This window comes from Vigna angularis, chromosome 8 (assembly GCF_016808095.1).
Source record: "Vigna angularis cultivar LongXiaoDou No.4 chromosome 8, ASM1680809v1, whole genome shotgun sequence".
Lineage (NCBI taxonomy): Eukaryota > Viridiplantae > Streptophyta > Magnoliopsida > Fabales > Fabaceae > Vigna > Vigna angularis.
Window position 1 is genome coordinate 24,156,588 of NC_068977.1, and position 18,343 is coordinate 24,174,930.

The 18,343-nt window shown below is 34.5% G+C and overlaps 2 protein-coding genes across 3 annotated transcripts; both read left to right on the forward strand.

Annotated features, from left to right (window-relative positions):
* The first annotated feature begins 453 nt into the window (after window positions 1–453).
* LOC108345044 (ABC transporter C family member 10-like) lies at window positions 454–7,775 on the forward strand. 2 transcript variants are annotated; one of them, XM_017583602.2, is made up of 12 exons: window positions 454–562; window positions 1,081–3,151; window positions 3,519–3,839; window positions 3,924–4,010; window positions 4,498–5,082; window positions 5,172–5,336; window positions 5,538–5,832; window positions 5,968–6,182; window positions 6,272–6,577; window positions 6,654–6,717; window positions 6,822–7,061; window positions 7,414–7,775. In XM_017583602.2, the coding sequence occupies exons 2-12, from the start codon at window positions 1,106–1,108 to the stop codon at window positions 7,524–7,526; spliced, it is 4,437 nt and encodes a 1,478-aa protein (XP_017439091.1). In that variant the 5' UTR covers window positions 454–562; window positions 1,081–1,105; the 3' UTR covers window positions 7,527–7,775. The 2 variants fall into 2 exon arrangements, with proteins under 2 accessions (XP_017439091.1, XP_017439090.1); XM_017583601.2 differs by having other exon boundaries at window positions 3,519–4,010.
* Window positions 7,776–10,686: 2,911 nt separating this feature from the next.
* LOC108345026 (uncharacterized) lies at window positions 10,687–13,090 on the forward strand. The gene is made up of 2 exons (XM_017583582.2): window positions 10,687–11,221; window positions 12,791–13,090. The coding sequence occupies exons 1-2, from the start codon at window positions 10,821–10,823 to the stop codon at window positions 12,894–12,896; spliced, it is 507 nt and encodes a 168-aa protein (XP_017439071.1). The 5' UTR covers window positions 10,687–10,820; the 3' UTR covers window positions 12,897–13,090.
* Window positions 13,091–18,343: the final 5,253 nt, after the last annotated feature.

The following is an 18,343-nucleotide window of genomic DNA, read 5'->3' on the forward strand; positions in this document are numbered from 1 at the left end:
ATTAAACGTGAATTAAACTGAAACACTTAACTTATATATTAAAATCAGATTAAAAATATTATAATTATTTATTATTTTTAATTATGTAAGTTGATAATTTAATATTTTTAAGTATTAAATAATTTGAATATTAATTAATTAATTTGTTAAAATTATGTAAGTTATTATTTTAATTTTGAATTAGTATCTTCATAATAATTTTGATGAAATTGCAGAATATTTCGATTATAATATTATTAAGAGAATCTATTGAGTCAACCTAATCTGTAGTGGTTGAAATTAGGTTACAAAATTTTAACTTATTAAAAAGGTTAGATTGACATTACTCATTTTTAGCTTATGTGTAGCTCATATCACTGACTTTGACATTCATGTCTGAAATTAATTATTTATATTAAAGTGGCCTTTTTGCACGGTTTAAGTTTCTATATATATCATTGCCACCATATTTTCATCACTGTGTTCCTCTACCGTCTTGAACCAAATGTTTTCTGGTGTATCATTGAGTTATTGAGTATCTGCGTGACCCTTGAGAATGGTTCTCCCTGCATGAGTTGAGAAGGTGTGTATGTATTCACTTTATTCATAACTGAAAAATTTGTTTATTGTGTGTATACAACTTTGTCACAAACTAAACATTTCTCTGTGCAGTGTTGCAGTAAGCTATTAATGTTCATAGATATAGCCTCCATAAATCTTTTCTTAGCTTACGTTGGTGTTTGTGATCCTCTTTTAAATTAGCTCCGGTTGTTTGTTACTAATAGACATAAAGTCATCGTTTAGTATTCTAGCCAAAGGTCTCGAGAATTCAAGTTGAAGCATTCGTATTTGTTACTTATAAGCTCTCAAGAAATTAACTCCCTCTTACTATTTTGGTAATGCGTGTTGTAGGTTAAGACATTTGAGGTCATGAAACTTAACCTTCAAGTTACTTAGTATACTTTTGTTTATAGAATTGGCCTAATCATTGATCACTTGTTGAGCACTAAGGCTTCTTGCCTTGGGTTGGTTAGCTTATTATTGGTGACCCAGTTTTTTGGTTCAATATTGACATTCATAAATTTGTTTTGAATGTTACAGTGTTTAAGGGGAAATAACAAAGAAGATGGAAGATTTTTGGAGCATGATTTGTGGTGATTCTGTTGGTTCAAAGACTATGGGAAAGCTTTCGTGTTACGATTTCAAGTTTCTGAAAGATCCTTCCTTATGCATCAATCATTTATTGATAATATCCTTTGATGCGTTACTCTTGATCATGTTGTCTTTCGCTATGATCTACAAGTCTTTCTCGAGACCATGTCAGGGTCTAATCCAAGTGGAAAGATATTCAAAATTGCAACTGTGTTCTGCCATAACCAGTGGCTCTCTTGGGTTGTTGAATTTGTGTTTGGGCATTTGGGTTTTGGAGGAGAAGTTAAGGCAAAACAATACTACTTTTCCCCTTCACTGGTGGCTGCTAGAACTTTTTCAGGGATTGACATGGTTGTTTGTGGGATTAACTGTAAGTCTCAAGCTGAAACAACTTTCAAGAGTATGGTTATGGTTGTTCTCTATATTGACATTCTTTGTTTACGGTATTGTCTGTCTTTTATCCATGTCTTACTTAATTACCAGTAGAGAACTATCTTTCAAGATCGTTTTAGATGTTCTATCTCTTCTTGGAGCCTTTCTACTACTTTCATGCACATATAATGTATGTAAAATTGAAGACACAAACAGAGAAACTAGAGAAGGCCTTTATGCCCCTTTAAGCGACCAGTTTAATGGTGTTGATTCTAATAGGTATGTAACCCCATTTGCAAAAGCTGGATTCTGTAGTAGGATGTTGTTTTGGTGGTTGAATCCACTTATGAAAAAGGGTAAAGAGAAAACCCTTGAGGATGAGGATATCCCAAAGTTGGGAGAGTCAGATCAAGCAGAAAGTTGTTATCTATTGTTTCAAGAACACTTGAATAAACAGATAGAAAAAGATCCATCGTCACCTGTGTCAATTTTGTGGATAATAATTATATGCCATCAAAAAGAGATTTTGATATCAGGATTCTTTGCATTGCTTAAAGTGGTGACTGTGTCTTCTGGTCCTGTACTTCTAAATGCCTTTATACTGGTAGCTGAGGGTAATGAAAGTTTTAAGTATGAAGGCTATGTATTGGTCATAGCACTTTTCATTATAAAGGTCATAGAGTCCCTATCACAAAGGCAGTGGTACTTCCGCAGTAGACTTATTGGGATGAAAGTTAGGTCATTGCTTACTGCAGCCATTTATAAAAAGCTGTTGAGGTTGTCCAATGTTGCGAGATTGACACACTCTGGTGGTGAGATAATGAATTATGTGACTGTGGATGCTTATAGAATTGGAGAATTTCCATTTTGGTTTCACCAAACATGGACTACAAGTGTCCAACTATGTATTGCATTAGTAATACTTTTTCGTGCCATTGGGATGGCAACTATCGCCTCATTGGTGGTGATAGTTCTCACTGTGTTGTGCAATACTCCAATAGCTAAGTTACACCACAAGTTTCAGACCGAACTTATGGTGTCACAAGATGAGAGATTGAAGGCTATTTCTGAAGCTCTTTCGAACATGAAAGTTCTAAAGCTATATGCATGGGAAAATCATTTTAAAAATGCTATAGAGAAGTTAAGAAAAGAGGAACTCAAATTGTTAGCTGCAGTGCAACTACGAAAGGCATACAACGTAATTATCTTTTGGTCTTCGCCTGTTTTGGTTTCTGCTGCTTCTTTTGGGGTGTGTTACTTCCTTAAAATTCCATTGCATGCAAATAATGTTTTCACATTTGTAGCAGCTCTACGGATTGTGCAAGAGCCAATTATAGCCATCCCAGATGTTATCGGGGTGGTTATTCAAGCTAAGGTTGCATTCACTCGAATTATTAAGTTCCTTGAGGCACAAGAACTACGAAGTAACAGTTTTATAAAAAAGAGCTTTGTTAACAGTATTAATGACTCAATTTTAATCAAACATGCCAATTTTTCGTGGGAAGATAATGTATTAAAGCCAACATTGAGGAACATAAATCTGGAGATTAAACATGGGCAGAAGGTGGCTATTTGTGGAGAAGTTGGCTCTGGCAAATCAACCCTCTTATCGCTGATTCTTGGAGAGGTTCCTATCACAAAAGGAACTGTAAGTTTTTTTTCTCCTTATGTGCTTATAGAATAAACTACTAAATCTTGAAATTCACCATTCTGTAATAACTTGATATTCGTACTTTGTAAACAATGATTTATCATTAACACATGAGAAAATATATTTTGACACAGATTTTTGAACATTTTGACACAACACTGATGTCATTTTTTTACTGGTTCATTATTTATTTGTTACTGTACTAAGGTATGCTCTGTCAAAATGTTGTCAAAAAATCTTTGTTAAATTATCATTGCCTTTAGCACATACATTCAAATTATTGTAAGAAGGGATTTATTTCCCTTTTGTTCGTTGTTAGCCAAAACATTATAGTAGGTGTCTGATTCTCTTTTCTGAACTACAGATAGACATTTATGGGAAGTTTGCTTATGTTTCTCAAACAGCATGGATACAAACAGGTACTGTAAGGGAAAATATTTTGTTTGGATCGGAATTAGATGCTGAAAGATATCAAGAAACACTTCATAGATCTTCACTAGTGAAGGACCTGGAGTTGTTTCCCAATGGTGACCTAACAGAAATAGGTGAGAGAGGAGTTACCTTAAGTGGAGGTCAGAAGCAGCGAATTCAACTTGCACGTGCTTTTTATCAGAATGCTGATATATATCTTTTGGATGATCCATTCAGTGCTGTTGATGCCCATACTGCCACAAATTTGTTGAATGTAATGTCATCTTCCTTTTTTCTCATGCTGCATTTATATTGTAAGGGTCGTTTTTTACTTCAACATGGCTTTGAAATATGGCAGGATTACATCATGGAAGGACTTAAAGAGAAAACGGTATTAGTAGTAACCCATCAAGTTGACTTCCTCCCAGCATTTGATCATGTTTTGGTAATGTCATTCATCATAGGAAATTTATATCATATTTCATCTTTGTTGTATGTGTGTAACTGCTGATTATAAATTGTAATGCATTTAAAGTTACTTATTTCATTTTTGTAATAATTTGTCTCCATATCCCTTCTATTTATCTTGTGCCTACCTATTTGGAAGGCATGATAGGCTATAGAATGAAATTTGTTTTGTGTGACTACATTGTTGCCTTTGTATCATAACTACAAATTTTAAAGTTTACTAAGGAAAAAATCTATTCATTTCTTTTAAAGTTTTCTTCAAAAGGGTCTTGAATAAAGACAGGAGATTCTTCTGGTTTCATTAAGTTTTCCACCTTGATATCTGACCTCTATTTCTGGTTTATTAGTTTGGTGCAACACTCAAGTAAATGTGGCTAACTGAGAAGTAAATTAGTGTTGTTCAAATACTTTTGATGACATTACTCCATCTGGGACTTTCTAATTCAATTTTCTTTTATGTATAGTTAATTTCAAAGGGGGAAATCCTTGAAGTTGCTCCTTATCATCATCTATTGAGCTCAAGCAAAGAATTCCAGAACCTCGTCAATGCTCACAAGAAGACGGCTGGTTCTAACAAGCTTGTGGATGTTACTTTTTCCAAGAGACATCCAACTTCTGTTAGAGAGATTAGACAAGCTTTCATGAAAAACCAATTCAACATAGCGGAGAGTAAATTAATAAAGCAGGAAGAGAGAGAGATAGGAGACACTGGGTTGAAGCCTTACTTACAGTATCTGAATCAAATGAAGTGCTATATACTCTTCTCTGTGGCTGCTCTTAGTAACCTTGCATTTTCAATTTTCCAAATATTGCAAAACTCATGGATGGCTACAAATGTTGATAATCATCATGTCAGCACGTTGCGGTTGATTGTAGTTTACTTCTTGATTGGAGTTATTTCCATACTTTTCATATTCATTAGAAGTCTAAGTCTTGTTTCTTTGGGGCTTCTTTCATCAAAGTATCTTTTTCTACAATTAATGAACTCACTGTTTCATGCACCAATGTCTTTTTATGACTCTACACCATTAGGAAGGATACTTAGTAGGGTGAGTATATTAAACAATCTTTTTCCTTGCTGTGAAATGTGATGGTGATGGAAGTAACATAGTATTTTGACTCTCATTTTCTTTATTAGGTTTCATCCGATCTTAGCATTGTGGACCTTGATATTCCATATAGCCTCACCTTTACTGTGGGAGCAACAATAAATGCTTATTCAACTCTGACAGTTTTAGCAGTTGTCACTTGGCCAGTCTTGGTTATCTCAATACTATTAGTTTATATTGCAATTCGCTTGCAGGTAACACAGATTATTCTTTGAATTCATTAAAACAGTGAAATAGTGTTCTTTATCAACTATGAGAAATACAACATATTTTAATTTCATAATGTTTTGGACCTTCTACCTTTTGTCCTTGGGTTAACTTATTAATTTTTTTTATAGTATTTAAAATATTAGTTGGAAAGTAAACATGGTAAGTTTTGTTTCTTCTTTTAACAGAGATATTACTTTGCCTCTGCTAAAGAAGTAATGCGGATGAATGGCACAACAAAATCCTTTGTGGCTAATCATATTGCTGAAACTGTTGCTGGAGTTGTGACAATAAGGGCTTTTGAGGAGGAATATCGTTATTTTGTAAAGAATCTTGATTTGATTGACATCAATGCTAGTTCTTTCTTCCATAGTTTTGCCTCAAATGAGTGGTTGATCCTACGTTTAGAAACTGTAGCTGCAGTTGTTCTTTCCTTCTCAGCACTTTGCATGGTCTTGTTTCCACCTGGGACTTTTACATCTGGTGAGACTTGGTCATTCTAACATCTATAATGTAATTGTTTGAGTGTTTTAATCATCTTTAAATTTTTTTTTATCCTGAACAAAAGCACTATCACTTTTGAAACAAGCTTCTTATTTGCACTAACCTTTCTCCCAGGATTTATTGGCATGGCTCTCTCTTATGGCCTTACACTAAGCTTTTCCTTAGTATTTTCAATTCAAAGTCAATGCAACCTTGCAAATTACATAGTATCTGTAGAGAGGTTAAATCAGTATATGCATATACAAAGTGAGGCTGCAGAAGTAATAGAAACAAAACGCCCTCCTTTTAATTGGCCAGATAAAGGTGAAATAGAAATAAATGACTTGCAGGTAACTGGTACATACTTTAGATTAAGAATGTTTAGAAAGAGTAATGTTGAAGTGAATTGAATAATTTACTGGTTTACACACTAAGACAGGTACGATACAGGCCTGATGGACCACTTATACTTCATGGAATCACATGCACATTCAAAGCAGGACACAAGGTTGGAATTGTTGGCAGAACAGGCAGTGGAAAGTCCACTCTTATTGGTTCTTTATTTCGTCTTGTGGAGCCAGCAGGTGGAAAAATTGTTGTGGATGGCATAGACATATCTTCTATTGGCCTTCATGATTTGAGGTCACGTTTTGGTGTTATACCTCAGGATCCTACCCTTTTTAATGGAACTGTTAGATACAATCTGGACCCTTTGTCTCAACACTCTGATAAAGAGATATGGGAGGTAAAACTTTATTGCATTCTATTTGTCTTTGCTTCTCATAGCAAACGGTGGACTCATTTTGTTGCTTAACATGAAGGTTCTTGGGAAGTGTCAGTTGCGAGAAGTTGTCCAAGAGAAAGAAGAGGGCTTAAACTCCTCAGGTACACTTACAAGTTTCTTTATCATAATTATGTTGCAAGCATTTGAAGTACTTTCTTCCAAGTTAGCAATTAGTAGTGAACAACAATGTTAAATTGTTACACAGTTGTTGAAGATGGATCAAACTGGAGCATGGGACAGAGGCAGCTGTTTTGTCTGGGGCGTGCTATTTTGAGAAGCAGTAAGATATTGGTGCTAGATGAAGCCACAGCATCAATTGATAATGCAACTGATTTGATTCTGCAGAAAACCATTAGGACTGAATTTGCTGATTGTACAGTAATAACAGTAGCACACAGAATACCAACTGTGATGGACTGCACTGTGGTTCTTTCGATCAGTGATGGTACGTTTCATATTGATCGTTTAGTCTCCTTATGTCATTTGACAAACACTTTTTCATTCTAGTTCATGACTCTTCTTTCATTTCACATAGTGTAAACAGTGAGTTCAGTTGCTTAATACCACTTGATTTAACACAGCAAATATATGTTTGTTTTAAACACGAAAATTGGTTGCATTTACCTATTTACAATGTAAAGTTAACATTTCAATTTCCATGGCACATATTGATAACATATAAAATATGGAATTCTTGATTTTCACACTCGAACTTTTATCTGTGAAAGAGTTAATAGTATGTTTGATCATTTGTTTCTTTCCTTCAAAGAAAAAGAACCTTATGATTCCATTTACAGGAAAATTGGTGGAGTATGATGAACCAAACACCTTGATGAAGAGAGAAGGGTCATTGTTCAGACAACTTGTCCGAGAATATTGGTCTCATTTTCACTCTTCAGAATCCCATTGATGCTATTGTTATATTCTAGAAAAAAAGTAAACGAAGTTTGCTATGAAGATGCAAGGTTTAATGGAACTTTTCTTACTCCATGCATCACAATTGTTCAAATTTAGTTCCAAACTTTTGCTAAAGTTAGCCTATAATCTTGAGAAGTTTTACATTTTCAATTGTATTGTATGCTACTTTGTAGGTATGTGGAATTAGTATTTCTCCACTTCAGCTTTAAATATAACTTGTACTCTTTAAGCAAAAATAATTTCGAATCAATTAAGAAAATTGTCAGAAGCCTTACAAGGGTAATTGATTTTTATTTTTATAGTTAGCCACTGAATTAACAATAATAATCCTATCAATTAAACGATAGCTTGGTGTGTTGAAAGAGGAACTGAAATTAAGAAATAGAGATGTAGGATGAACAAAAGTGGAAATTGGAAAATAATAGAAATTAATTTAATTTATATTAAGGATTTTAAAATATGTAATTAAAATTAAATAAAGAAATATTTTAAGGATCAGCCTAGGTTATGTTTGGGAAGGCTTTAAATAAATTAGTGATTTCTGAGAAACTATTTGAACTAGCCTTTTAAAATTGTTAGCTTCTGTCTTATAGTTTCTCACCATTTATGTTTATTCTATTTTTATGATTTAAATATTTATTAAATCGTATTGTTACTCCTTTTAAATAAGGTAAGTTATTTATTTACTTGATTTTTCTACATAGTTTTACATTTTTTTTATATTTATTATTTATTTTCCAAATAAGTTCATAATGTTATTATTATATGAAATTTTTATTAAAAAAAAATAGAAAGACTGAAAAATATGGAATTCACATTTTCCATAATAAAAATTACATTGCGCACGTAACAAAACAAATCTATTATAAAAAAATCATGATTTTCTTTACAAAAATTATTTTATACTTTGAACTCCATCTAATATATATTTGATCTCCATATAATAGAAAAAGACATAACATATTAAATTTCTTTGTTCCATTCTCTCACGTTAAAAGAATGTTTTTAAATTTTAAAAATTTTTACTTTAAAAAAGATTTAGTATTAACTTTTTTAGTATACTTTTACCAAATTTCTTTATAATTTAAGCCTGTTTATTAATGAAGTGACATCACCTAAAAAATATACTAGCAAAAGAATTAGATTCTACTCACACACTACATCAAAATTCATAACAAAAAAAAAAATTAATTCACAACACAATTATTATAATAATCATTGGTTGTTGAACAATAATTTGCACTACATTTCTTTTATCAATTCAATATTATGATTCCATAAATCGGTGATGATAGATTTTTTTTTATTTTTTAATAGTTTGATGTTTTACTATTTATTTTAACGGCTAAACTAAATAACATAAGAAAAAAAATACTAAAGGATACTTTATTTTTACTTAATTGTAAACTTATTGAAAATACTTTAAAATACAACATGAGATTAATAGTATAATATATAGTGAAAAACATAAATATTAAAACTAAAAACTGAAATTAAAATAACTACTCTCCAAATAAATAAAAAGTCAAGAGTTGACAAATAATTTCAAAAACAAAAACTATAGACACCATACAATGTTTTTTTCACCAGAAAATAAAAAAAAAGTATATATAAAAAATATCACAAATATGTATATATTTATTATTCTACATTTTTATTTAGTTTATATACATTTATTAAACATTTATGATTTTAGTAAGTTAATCTAATATCTTTTAACTATTCGTTACCAATATTAAAGGTGTGTTTACTTAGAAAAGAGTTTGGGGACAGTGAGTGGATGAATTTGAGGGTAAATTTTTTGTTGTTTATTTGAGTCAAATTGAAGGTAAGTGAGAGTGGATTTGAAAGTAAAGTTTGTAAGAATTAGTGTAGAATTTGATTGATGTAACAGATAAAAAAAATTATTTAATTAATATAAATTAAAGATTACCAAAATGTCCCTACTTATTAAAGTAATTTAAAATAATAAAAAATTAATAAATGATTAATACAGTATATTTTAAAAAATATCTAAGTTTAATACAATATATTTAATAAATAATTAATACAATATATTTAAATAAAAATTTCAATTTATTTTTTGTAATTTCAATTTCAAATTTTCATATAAAGGTACTAAATCTTCTGAATAAAATTAAGTTTAATATTTTTGTAAAAAATTATTGAATTTAAATAAATAATTAAAAATTAAATTGTACTAATAATCTGAATAAAAAATTTCTATGAAAAATAATTTTATCATGGCAAAAGAAAATAGAGAAGAAATAGAGCTAGTAACTTTATTATTATTATTTAATATTATTAGTATTACTATTTTATTGTACTATTATTAATAAAATCAATAAATAAATATTTCAATTTAGTTGAAACTGATTCTTTTTTATTGAAATTCAATCTATCATATTATTCTGTATGCGTTTTTCAAATATAAGAAGAAGGTATAGCTTTACAAGGACAAAATTGATTTTTTAAAATAAATATTATCAAATCTTCTCAAATGTAGCAGAGATGAAATAAATCATCCATCCTCCCAGTCTGTTCTTTTTTTTCCTCTTAAATACTTTAAAGTGAACACAAATTTTAAAACTAATTTTTCAGTTAGTTATGTCAAAGATAATGAAATATAATTTCCAGATTGTTATAACTCAATAAGAAAATAATTATCCTACAAATTAGATTATTTTAAAAAGGTCATTGACCAGTAAAAAGAATTAAATCGAATAGACTGGACAAATTAACCTCCAATTTATTTTAAAATTAAAATTAATCTGTTTATTGCATGTTTATTATCCATCAAAGAAAAATATTTTTGTCTTCTCAGTTATGGATTGTCTTTAAAGAAAAGTATTTCTGAAAGATAGAAAAAAATATATTTAAATCTTCTTACACTCGACTCTTTAACAGATATAAAATTATTAAATGTGATAGAAACAAAAATAATTCAAATTTATAACACTAATTTAATTATAGAATGTAATTATTATTATTATTTTCTTTGGAAAGAAAATAAAGTGTGAATTCTGCATGATCTACTCTTAAGTAAAGAGTTTGGGTGTTTGTGTAACCAAATTCCCACAAATAAGTGTGAAGCATTTCCCGTGCCTTGCACGTGCAGCCGATAACGAAGATTCATCAAAACAAATAACAGACATAAACCTCCTTGTGCAGCAGCAGGATAACACTCTCCTTTCACCTTTGTCTTCGTCTCTCTCACCAAACCTCTTTCTCTCTTTCTTCTTCTTCTTCTTCTTCTTCTTCTCCATTTTTTCTTTCACTTTCATCCATGTCCATGTCTATGTCCATTTCCACACTTTCCTCTTCAACCTTCCCAAACTCTAATCTCTTTCTCACTTTATCATCTCAAAAATTCCCTCTCTTCCCCAAACCCCTTCTTCTTCTTCTCCCCTTTCCCCACCCCCTCTCCCTCCGAACGCCCACCTTCCTCTCTCCGCTTCTCTGCAAGTCTCCTGAGGCGGAAGCGGAGGCGCCGCCACCGGAGGACCACTGGCTGCAGAAGCTACCGGAGAAGTCGAAGCCGCTCTACTCCCACAGCCTGCCCTGCATTGAGGCCTGGCTCCGAAGCCTGGGCTTCTGCCAGAGCAAGGAAGACAGGGCCCTCTGGCTCGTTCACAAGCCCGATTGGCACGCCCACCTCTCCCTTGATGTCACTGATCTCTACATAAGGTGCTTCCCTCTCTTTTTATGCTTCCTTCACTACCTTGCTACTTCAACCAATACTTGATTTCTCTTTTTTCAATGTAAATTAACTTGCTTTTGCATTGTTATGAGCATGGAGCAATTTTTCTGTAAATTACAGCCATTGATTATGGTACACTGAGATTGCAAAATGCACAAATGGTTCTAACGTATTGTTTTAATTATTATCACTATTAATGGTGATTGCTTTGGTTTTTTTTTTTTTTAATTTTGACATTACACTGGTAGATCGAGTAAAGCTCGAAATTTCTTTTATTTTTCCTCCCATTTTTGTTATTTGTTATCCGTTTGAGTATAATGTGTCGCTCTAGTGAGACAGAGAGAGAGAAACAATATGTATAGTAGTAACGATGATGAGCAAAAGTAAACTGTGACAACCTTCCTTTCTTTTTGTTCTCAATGTAAAGAATAAGTTGAGTAGTTGTTCATTATATATATATATATATATATATATATATATATATATATATATATATATATATATATATATATATATATATATATATATATATATATATATATATATATATATATATAAACACATACACACACATCAGCCTAAGTACTGAAAACAGTTGGCAAGCTAAATTTTTGTTTAACAGCAAAAAAAGTAGTGAAGTTAAAATTCCAAATGTTATTCTCAATGTATGTAAAGAATTCATACTTCAGTGTTTAAGAGTCACGTTCTTTTCTAAAATGGGCATAGCACATTTTTATGTATTCCTCACAGTTTCTAAAGATTGATCATAGAATTTGTTACATGGTTAAAGATAAGAGGTTTCTCTTTGATTAAAAGGAGGGAGAATGATAGTGTGCATTTTGGGGAAGAGAGAGGGGCAACTATGGTAATGAAAGTATAATGATGTGGGGTTTGCTCCTTTCCTCTTTAATTTTTCTTGTATCACTGATCCGATGTAATTATATCAGTTGTGTATGGAGAAACATTCCCTTCCCTGCCTCAAGGGTTGTATTTTTCTAAAAGGGTTAGGAGGGTGTGTCAATCAGAAAGCTCGCAAACGGAAAACATGAATGCCCTTTGATTTTAATAGTTGAAGTGATGCATAATTTGGATCTGGGAAATAATTGGTGTCACTATTTGGAAACATAACTGATAATATTACTTCAATGTCTATTGAATTTACGAGAAAATGTTGATTGAATTCTTCTTGGAGATTCTGCTGAAGGCATTGAAGATAAATGTACAGACAATATTAAAGGTAGATTTTTTGTCTGCTTTTCTGTGACTAGCTTGTTGTCGATATCTGGTTTGTCTGTTGGGGACAGAGAAGGTCAGGTGCTAGGATTGAACTTCCTCTGATTCATGCATGGTTTGTCTGTTGCATCCTCCTATTAGTCATATTCATAGTTCATACTATGTATAGATCAATAACTTTGATTACAGAGTAAATTGTTGGTCTTCTAATATCAAGTTGAGTGTGAAATATTTGGTTACTATAGATTGAGTAGTCCCATTGTATTGGTGGATACTGAAGTTTACCTAGAAAGTTAATGTCTATGACTGTATAAATGGTGCAGGTATTTGAAGAGTGGACCAGGGAATCTTGAAAAAGATGTAGAGAGGAGGTTTAGTTATGCTTTAAGCAGAGAAGACATTGAGAATGCTGTACTTGGAGGACCATAGTCGTTGTTCTTTCTGTCCGTCAAATATACAAAAATGGCTTGATTATGTGTTGAATCGTTAACTTTCATGTCAGCATGGCCTATTTTAAAGGAAGCACTAAAGAAAATGTTACCCTATGTTTCCTCTTTATAACATAGATACATTTTTTGTGGTCTGACAATACACTGTAATATTAATATATTTTTTTGTTGAAAGATGAGTTAGTATTCCTTCAGTGTAAATTCTTTTTAATTTTTTTCCTAAATAAACTATTTCAAAAAAATGTACTGCCAGCATATAATAATTTTATTAATGAAAGTCTTGTGCCATATGCTTCCATTAGAGATTCTCGGTCTTCTCGTTTACACCCTTGAAACCATTTATTATATTTGATTGGATTTTCAACTTCTGCATTGACGTTAGGCGACGGCACTCGATGAAATTTTTGTTGTTTAGACTCTCCTATTGTTGCCGACCGTTCGGTTTCATGTTTATAACTGTTCGGTTTGTTTTTGGGTTGTGTGTGTTCGGTTTGTTCTGATCGTTTGTGACAGAACGTTCTCTTCTGTACGCTCGGTCTTGTACGTTCATTCTTTATTCTTGGTTGTGCTGTTCGATCTTGGTTGTATTCGGCCTGCATTCGGCCTCTATTGTTTATGATCGTTTAATTTTTTTTCTTGTTGCTTGGATTGGCTACATATTGTAGCCTGTCTTTGTTTTTCATAATAATTTTTCAATCACGAAATATTCAGATCATTTCTCTCTGTGTTTTTCTCTTCTTTCTTTTTTGGGTTTTCTGTTTCTCTATTTCACACTCGAATCCAACAATTGGCGCTCACCGTTGGACAGTGAATCAAGAGACTCAAAGAAGTGATGGCAACCAAGTTCGACATTGAGAAGTTCAATGGTTCTAATGATTTCGGGCTATGGAAGATCAAGATGGAGGTTATCTTGATACAACAGGGATGCGATGAAGCGTTGAAGGGTGAGTTGAACATGAGTGCTGGAATGTCGCAAGAAGAGAAGAAAAGAATGGTTGATAAAGCAAGAAGTGCAATCATACTGTGTCTGGGTGATAAGGCGCTGAGAGAGGTTGCAAAAGAGAAGACTGCGGCTGGAATCTGGGCGAAGTTGGAATCTCTGTACATGACGAGATCGCTGGCTCATAGGTTGTGTTTGAAGCAATAACTCTATTCGTTCAAGATGACAAATTCAAGAACCATAGAGGAGCAGCTTGCAGAATTCAGTAAGATCGTTGACGATCTGAAGAATATTGACGTGCAATTGGAAGATGAAGATAAAGCAGTTATTCTTCTGAATGCTCTTCCAAGAACCTTCGAGCATTTCAGGGATGTCTTGCTCTATGGTAAAGATCATGTAATCACGCTAGAGGAGGTTGTGACATCAATCCGAACCAAGGAGTTTCAAAAGCTCCAAGATTCGAAGGCAACCGAGGAGGTGGCATCTGGGCTGTTTTCGATGAAGGGGAAATGGAAGAAGCAGGCTGAAAATGGGAAGAAGAGGAAGCCGGAGGGTGTGAAACAGGTGAGATGTTTCAAGTGTCAGAAGATTGGACATATAAAGAAGTATTGTCCAGAGAAGCGCAAAACCGTTCGGCCACAGGAAACTGCTGATGTGGCAGAGGCTTCTAAAGGATATGAATCTGCTGGTGTTCTGGTGGCTTCGTCTAAAGATTCTCAAAGGAGTTGGGTCATGGATTCTGGCTGCAACTATCACATGTGTCCGGTGAAGGAGTTCTTTGAGAGTTTGGATCAGAAGGAGCATGGAAACGTGCTGCTGGGAAATAATAAGGCTTGCCGAGTGCAAAGAGTGGGGTCGGTAAGGCTGAAGATGTTTGATAACCGGGAGATGGTACTACAGGATGTGAGGTATGTGCCTGAACTAAAGAGAAATTTAATTTCAATAAGTTCCTTTGATCTTGGAGGTTACACCACGAAAGTCGAGGATGAAGTGAAGAGGGTGTATTCTAGAGATTCTGTGGTTGTCAAAGGTAGAAGGAAGAATGGCTTGTACATTCCGGAGGGATCCACAGTCATTGGTCATGTCTCGGTAGCGAGTGGGAAGACTGAGAACACCGCTCGGCTTTGGCACTTGAGGATGGGTCATATCAGTGAGAAGGGTCTTGAAGAATTGGAAAAACAAGGCTTACTTCTGGGTGATAAACTACAGAAGCTGGATTTCTGTGACCATTGCATCTTAGGGAAATCACACAGGATACCGTTCGGTCAAGGGAAGCACTTAACCAAACGACCATTTGAGTACGCCCATGCTGACTTGTGGGGGCCTGCAAGAACTCAGACTCATGGTGGAGGAGCGTATTTTCTGAGCATAATTGATGATTTTCTAAGAAGAGTGTGGATTTACGTTCTGAAGAATAAATCTGAAACATTTAAAAAATTCAAGGAGTGGCATACTCAAACCGAGAACCAATTGGGGTATAGGCTGAAATGTCTGAGAACTGACAATGATCTTGAGTTTGTTTCAGATGAATTTAATGAGTTCTACAAGGTTAAAGGGATCAGGAGGCACAAGACTGTGGTGGGAACTCCTCAACAGAATGGTTTGGCTGAAAGGATGAACAAAACAATTCTGGAGAGGGTTCGGTGCATGCTGCTTGGATCAAGGTTGGCAAAGGCTTTCTGGAGAGAGGCTGCCAATACAGCTGTATACCTGATTAACAAGAGTCCGTCTTCGGCTCTCAACTACAAAACTCCAATGAAAGTTTGGAGTGGACGACCGACTTACTACTCACACTTGAGGGTGTTCGGTTCTTTGACGTTCGCTCATGTCAAAGGAGATAAGCTGGATGCCCGAGCGATGAGAAGTGTATTCCTTGGATATGCTGAAGGAGTTAAGGGATACAAGTTGTGGAGGTTAGATTCTAAACCATCCAAGCTAGTCATTAGTAGGGATGTCGTTTTCAACGAAACGAGAATGACAATGAATGCTGAAAATCCTGGATGCGAGAAGAAAACGCTCGTTGAGGTGGAACATACTACTAATGGGGACGTTCGATCGTTGACTGAGGAAGACCGAACAGGTGAAGGGCAAGACAAAAACGTTCGGTCATTAGAGGAGAACCGAACGGGTGAAATGCGAACATATCTTGGTGATGAAACAGATGGTATATCTAGTGATGTGAGTCACTCAAGAGGAGCTGGTGATGAATTGAGGAATTATCAGCTTGTCCGTGATAGGGAAAGGAGAATCTCTAAGCCAACCAAACGGTTTGGAGAGGCAGATTTAATTTGCTATGCCTTGAATGCTGCTGAAGATCTTGAAAGCTCAGGTGAACCGAGAAGTTACAAGGAGGCTCTTCACAACAGCGATCGACATCTTTGGCAGGGTGCTATGGAGGAAGAGCTAGAGGCGTTGAGGAAAAATAGCACGTGGAGATTGGTGGATCTGCCAAAGGGTAAGAAGGTTGTAGGTTCAAAATCGATCTTCAAGAAAAAAGAAGTTATACCAGGGGGTGAGAAAGAAAGGTACAAAGAAGGATTTGTTGCCAAAGGCTTTACTCAGATTGAAGGTGTAGATTATCATGAGATTTTTGCTCTTGTTGTAAAGCATTGTTCGGTTAGAGTTTTAATGGCGATAGTTACTCACCGCAATTTGCATCTAGAACAGTTGGATGTGAGGACTGCGTTTCTGCATGGAGACTTGGAGGAAACAATTTACATGAAGCAGCTAGAGGGATTTGCTGTGGATGATAGGGTCTGCCTGTTACAGAAGTCACTTTATGGCTTAAAGCAAAGTCCAAGACAATGGTACAGGAAATTTGATGATTTTCTGATAAAACTGAACTTCAAGTGGTGTAATTATGATGACTGCGTGTATACTCTGCATCGTAACAGTGAGGTTCTGTTTCTTCTTCTGTACGTGGATGATATTCTGATTGCCAGCAGTGACAGGAGCATGATTCATGAGATGAAAGCAAAGTTTGGTGGTGCTTTCGAAATGAAGGAGCTTGGAGAAGCAAGGCGGATCTTGGGCATTGACATAAAGAGAGATAAACTGAAGGGAAACTTGTTCTTATCTCAAAAGATTTATCTGCAGAAGGTGATTTCAAGGTATCAGATGACTGAATCCAAACCGATTGGCATACCGATCAGTCAACACTTGAAACTCACCAAAGAACAATGCCTGAAGACCGAGGCTGAAAGCAGGAAGATGGAATCTGTTCCATTTTCAAGTGGGATTGGGAGCATCATGTATGGCATGGTCTGCACAAGACCTGACCTGGCGCATGGGGTAAGTGTTCTCAGTCGGTTTATGTTTAATCCTGGACAAATTCACTGGGCGTTGAAGTGGATGCTTAGATACATACGGGGGTCTCTTGATACTGGATTACTCTTCCAAAATAACTTTCAAGGTGGAGGTTATATTGAAGGATTTGTTGATTCATATTTTGCCGGGTGCTTGGACACAAGGAAATCTCGTTCGGGATATGTGTTTACACTGTTCGGTACTGCTGTAAGCTGGAGGTCTACATTGCAATCAGTCGTTGCCTTGTCAACCACTGAAGCTGAATACTGTGCGCTTGCTGAAGGGGTAAAGGAGGCACTGTGGTTAAAAGGCTTGATTCGGGAATTGGGTATTGATCAAACGACCGTCCAGGTTCATTGTAATAGTCAGAGCGTCATACATTTGGCCAACCATCAGATCTACCATTCTAGAACAAAGCATATTGACGTCAAGCTGCATTTTGTCAGGAACATTGTGAAATCCGGTGATGTCCGAATCTGCAAAATTGCATCTGATGACAACCTTGCAGATATGCTGACTAAGCCGCTCGCTAAAGAGAAGTTTCTGAAGTTGTATTCCAGGATTGGTTTTTTACCGATCGATTTGTAATTTTCTTTGTGTATCGTTCGGTAATTTTTGTTTCTTGTAATAGTGAGTCTAGGTGGAGATTTGTTGTTTAGACTCTCCTATTGTTGTCGATCGTTCGGTTTCATGTTTATAACTGCTCAATTTGTTTTTGGGTTGTGTGCGTTCGGTTTGTTCTGGTCGTTTGTGACAGAACGTTCTCTTCTGTACGCTCGGTCTTGTATGCTCGTTCTTTGCTCTTGGTTGTGCTGCTCGATCTTGGCTGTACTCGGCCTGCATTCGGACTCTACTGCTTACGATTGTTCATTTTTTTTTTCTTGTTGCTTGGATTGGCTATATATTGTAGCATGTCTTTGTTTTTCATAATAATTTTTCAATCACGAAATATTCAAATCATTTCTCTCTGTGTTTTTCTCTTCTTTCTTTTCTGTTTTTTGTTTCACACTCTAATCCAACAATTTTGATAATTGAGAATAAATTATTTGAACTAAAAGTAAATGATCTTTTCAATTTGCTTCTACTTTGTTTGACTTAATAATTTGTTGTGATTTTTAATTTAATTGCACTAAAGTGGTTTTAAACATTACAACATGACTTGACTATAATGAAAATATCTT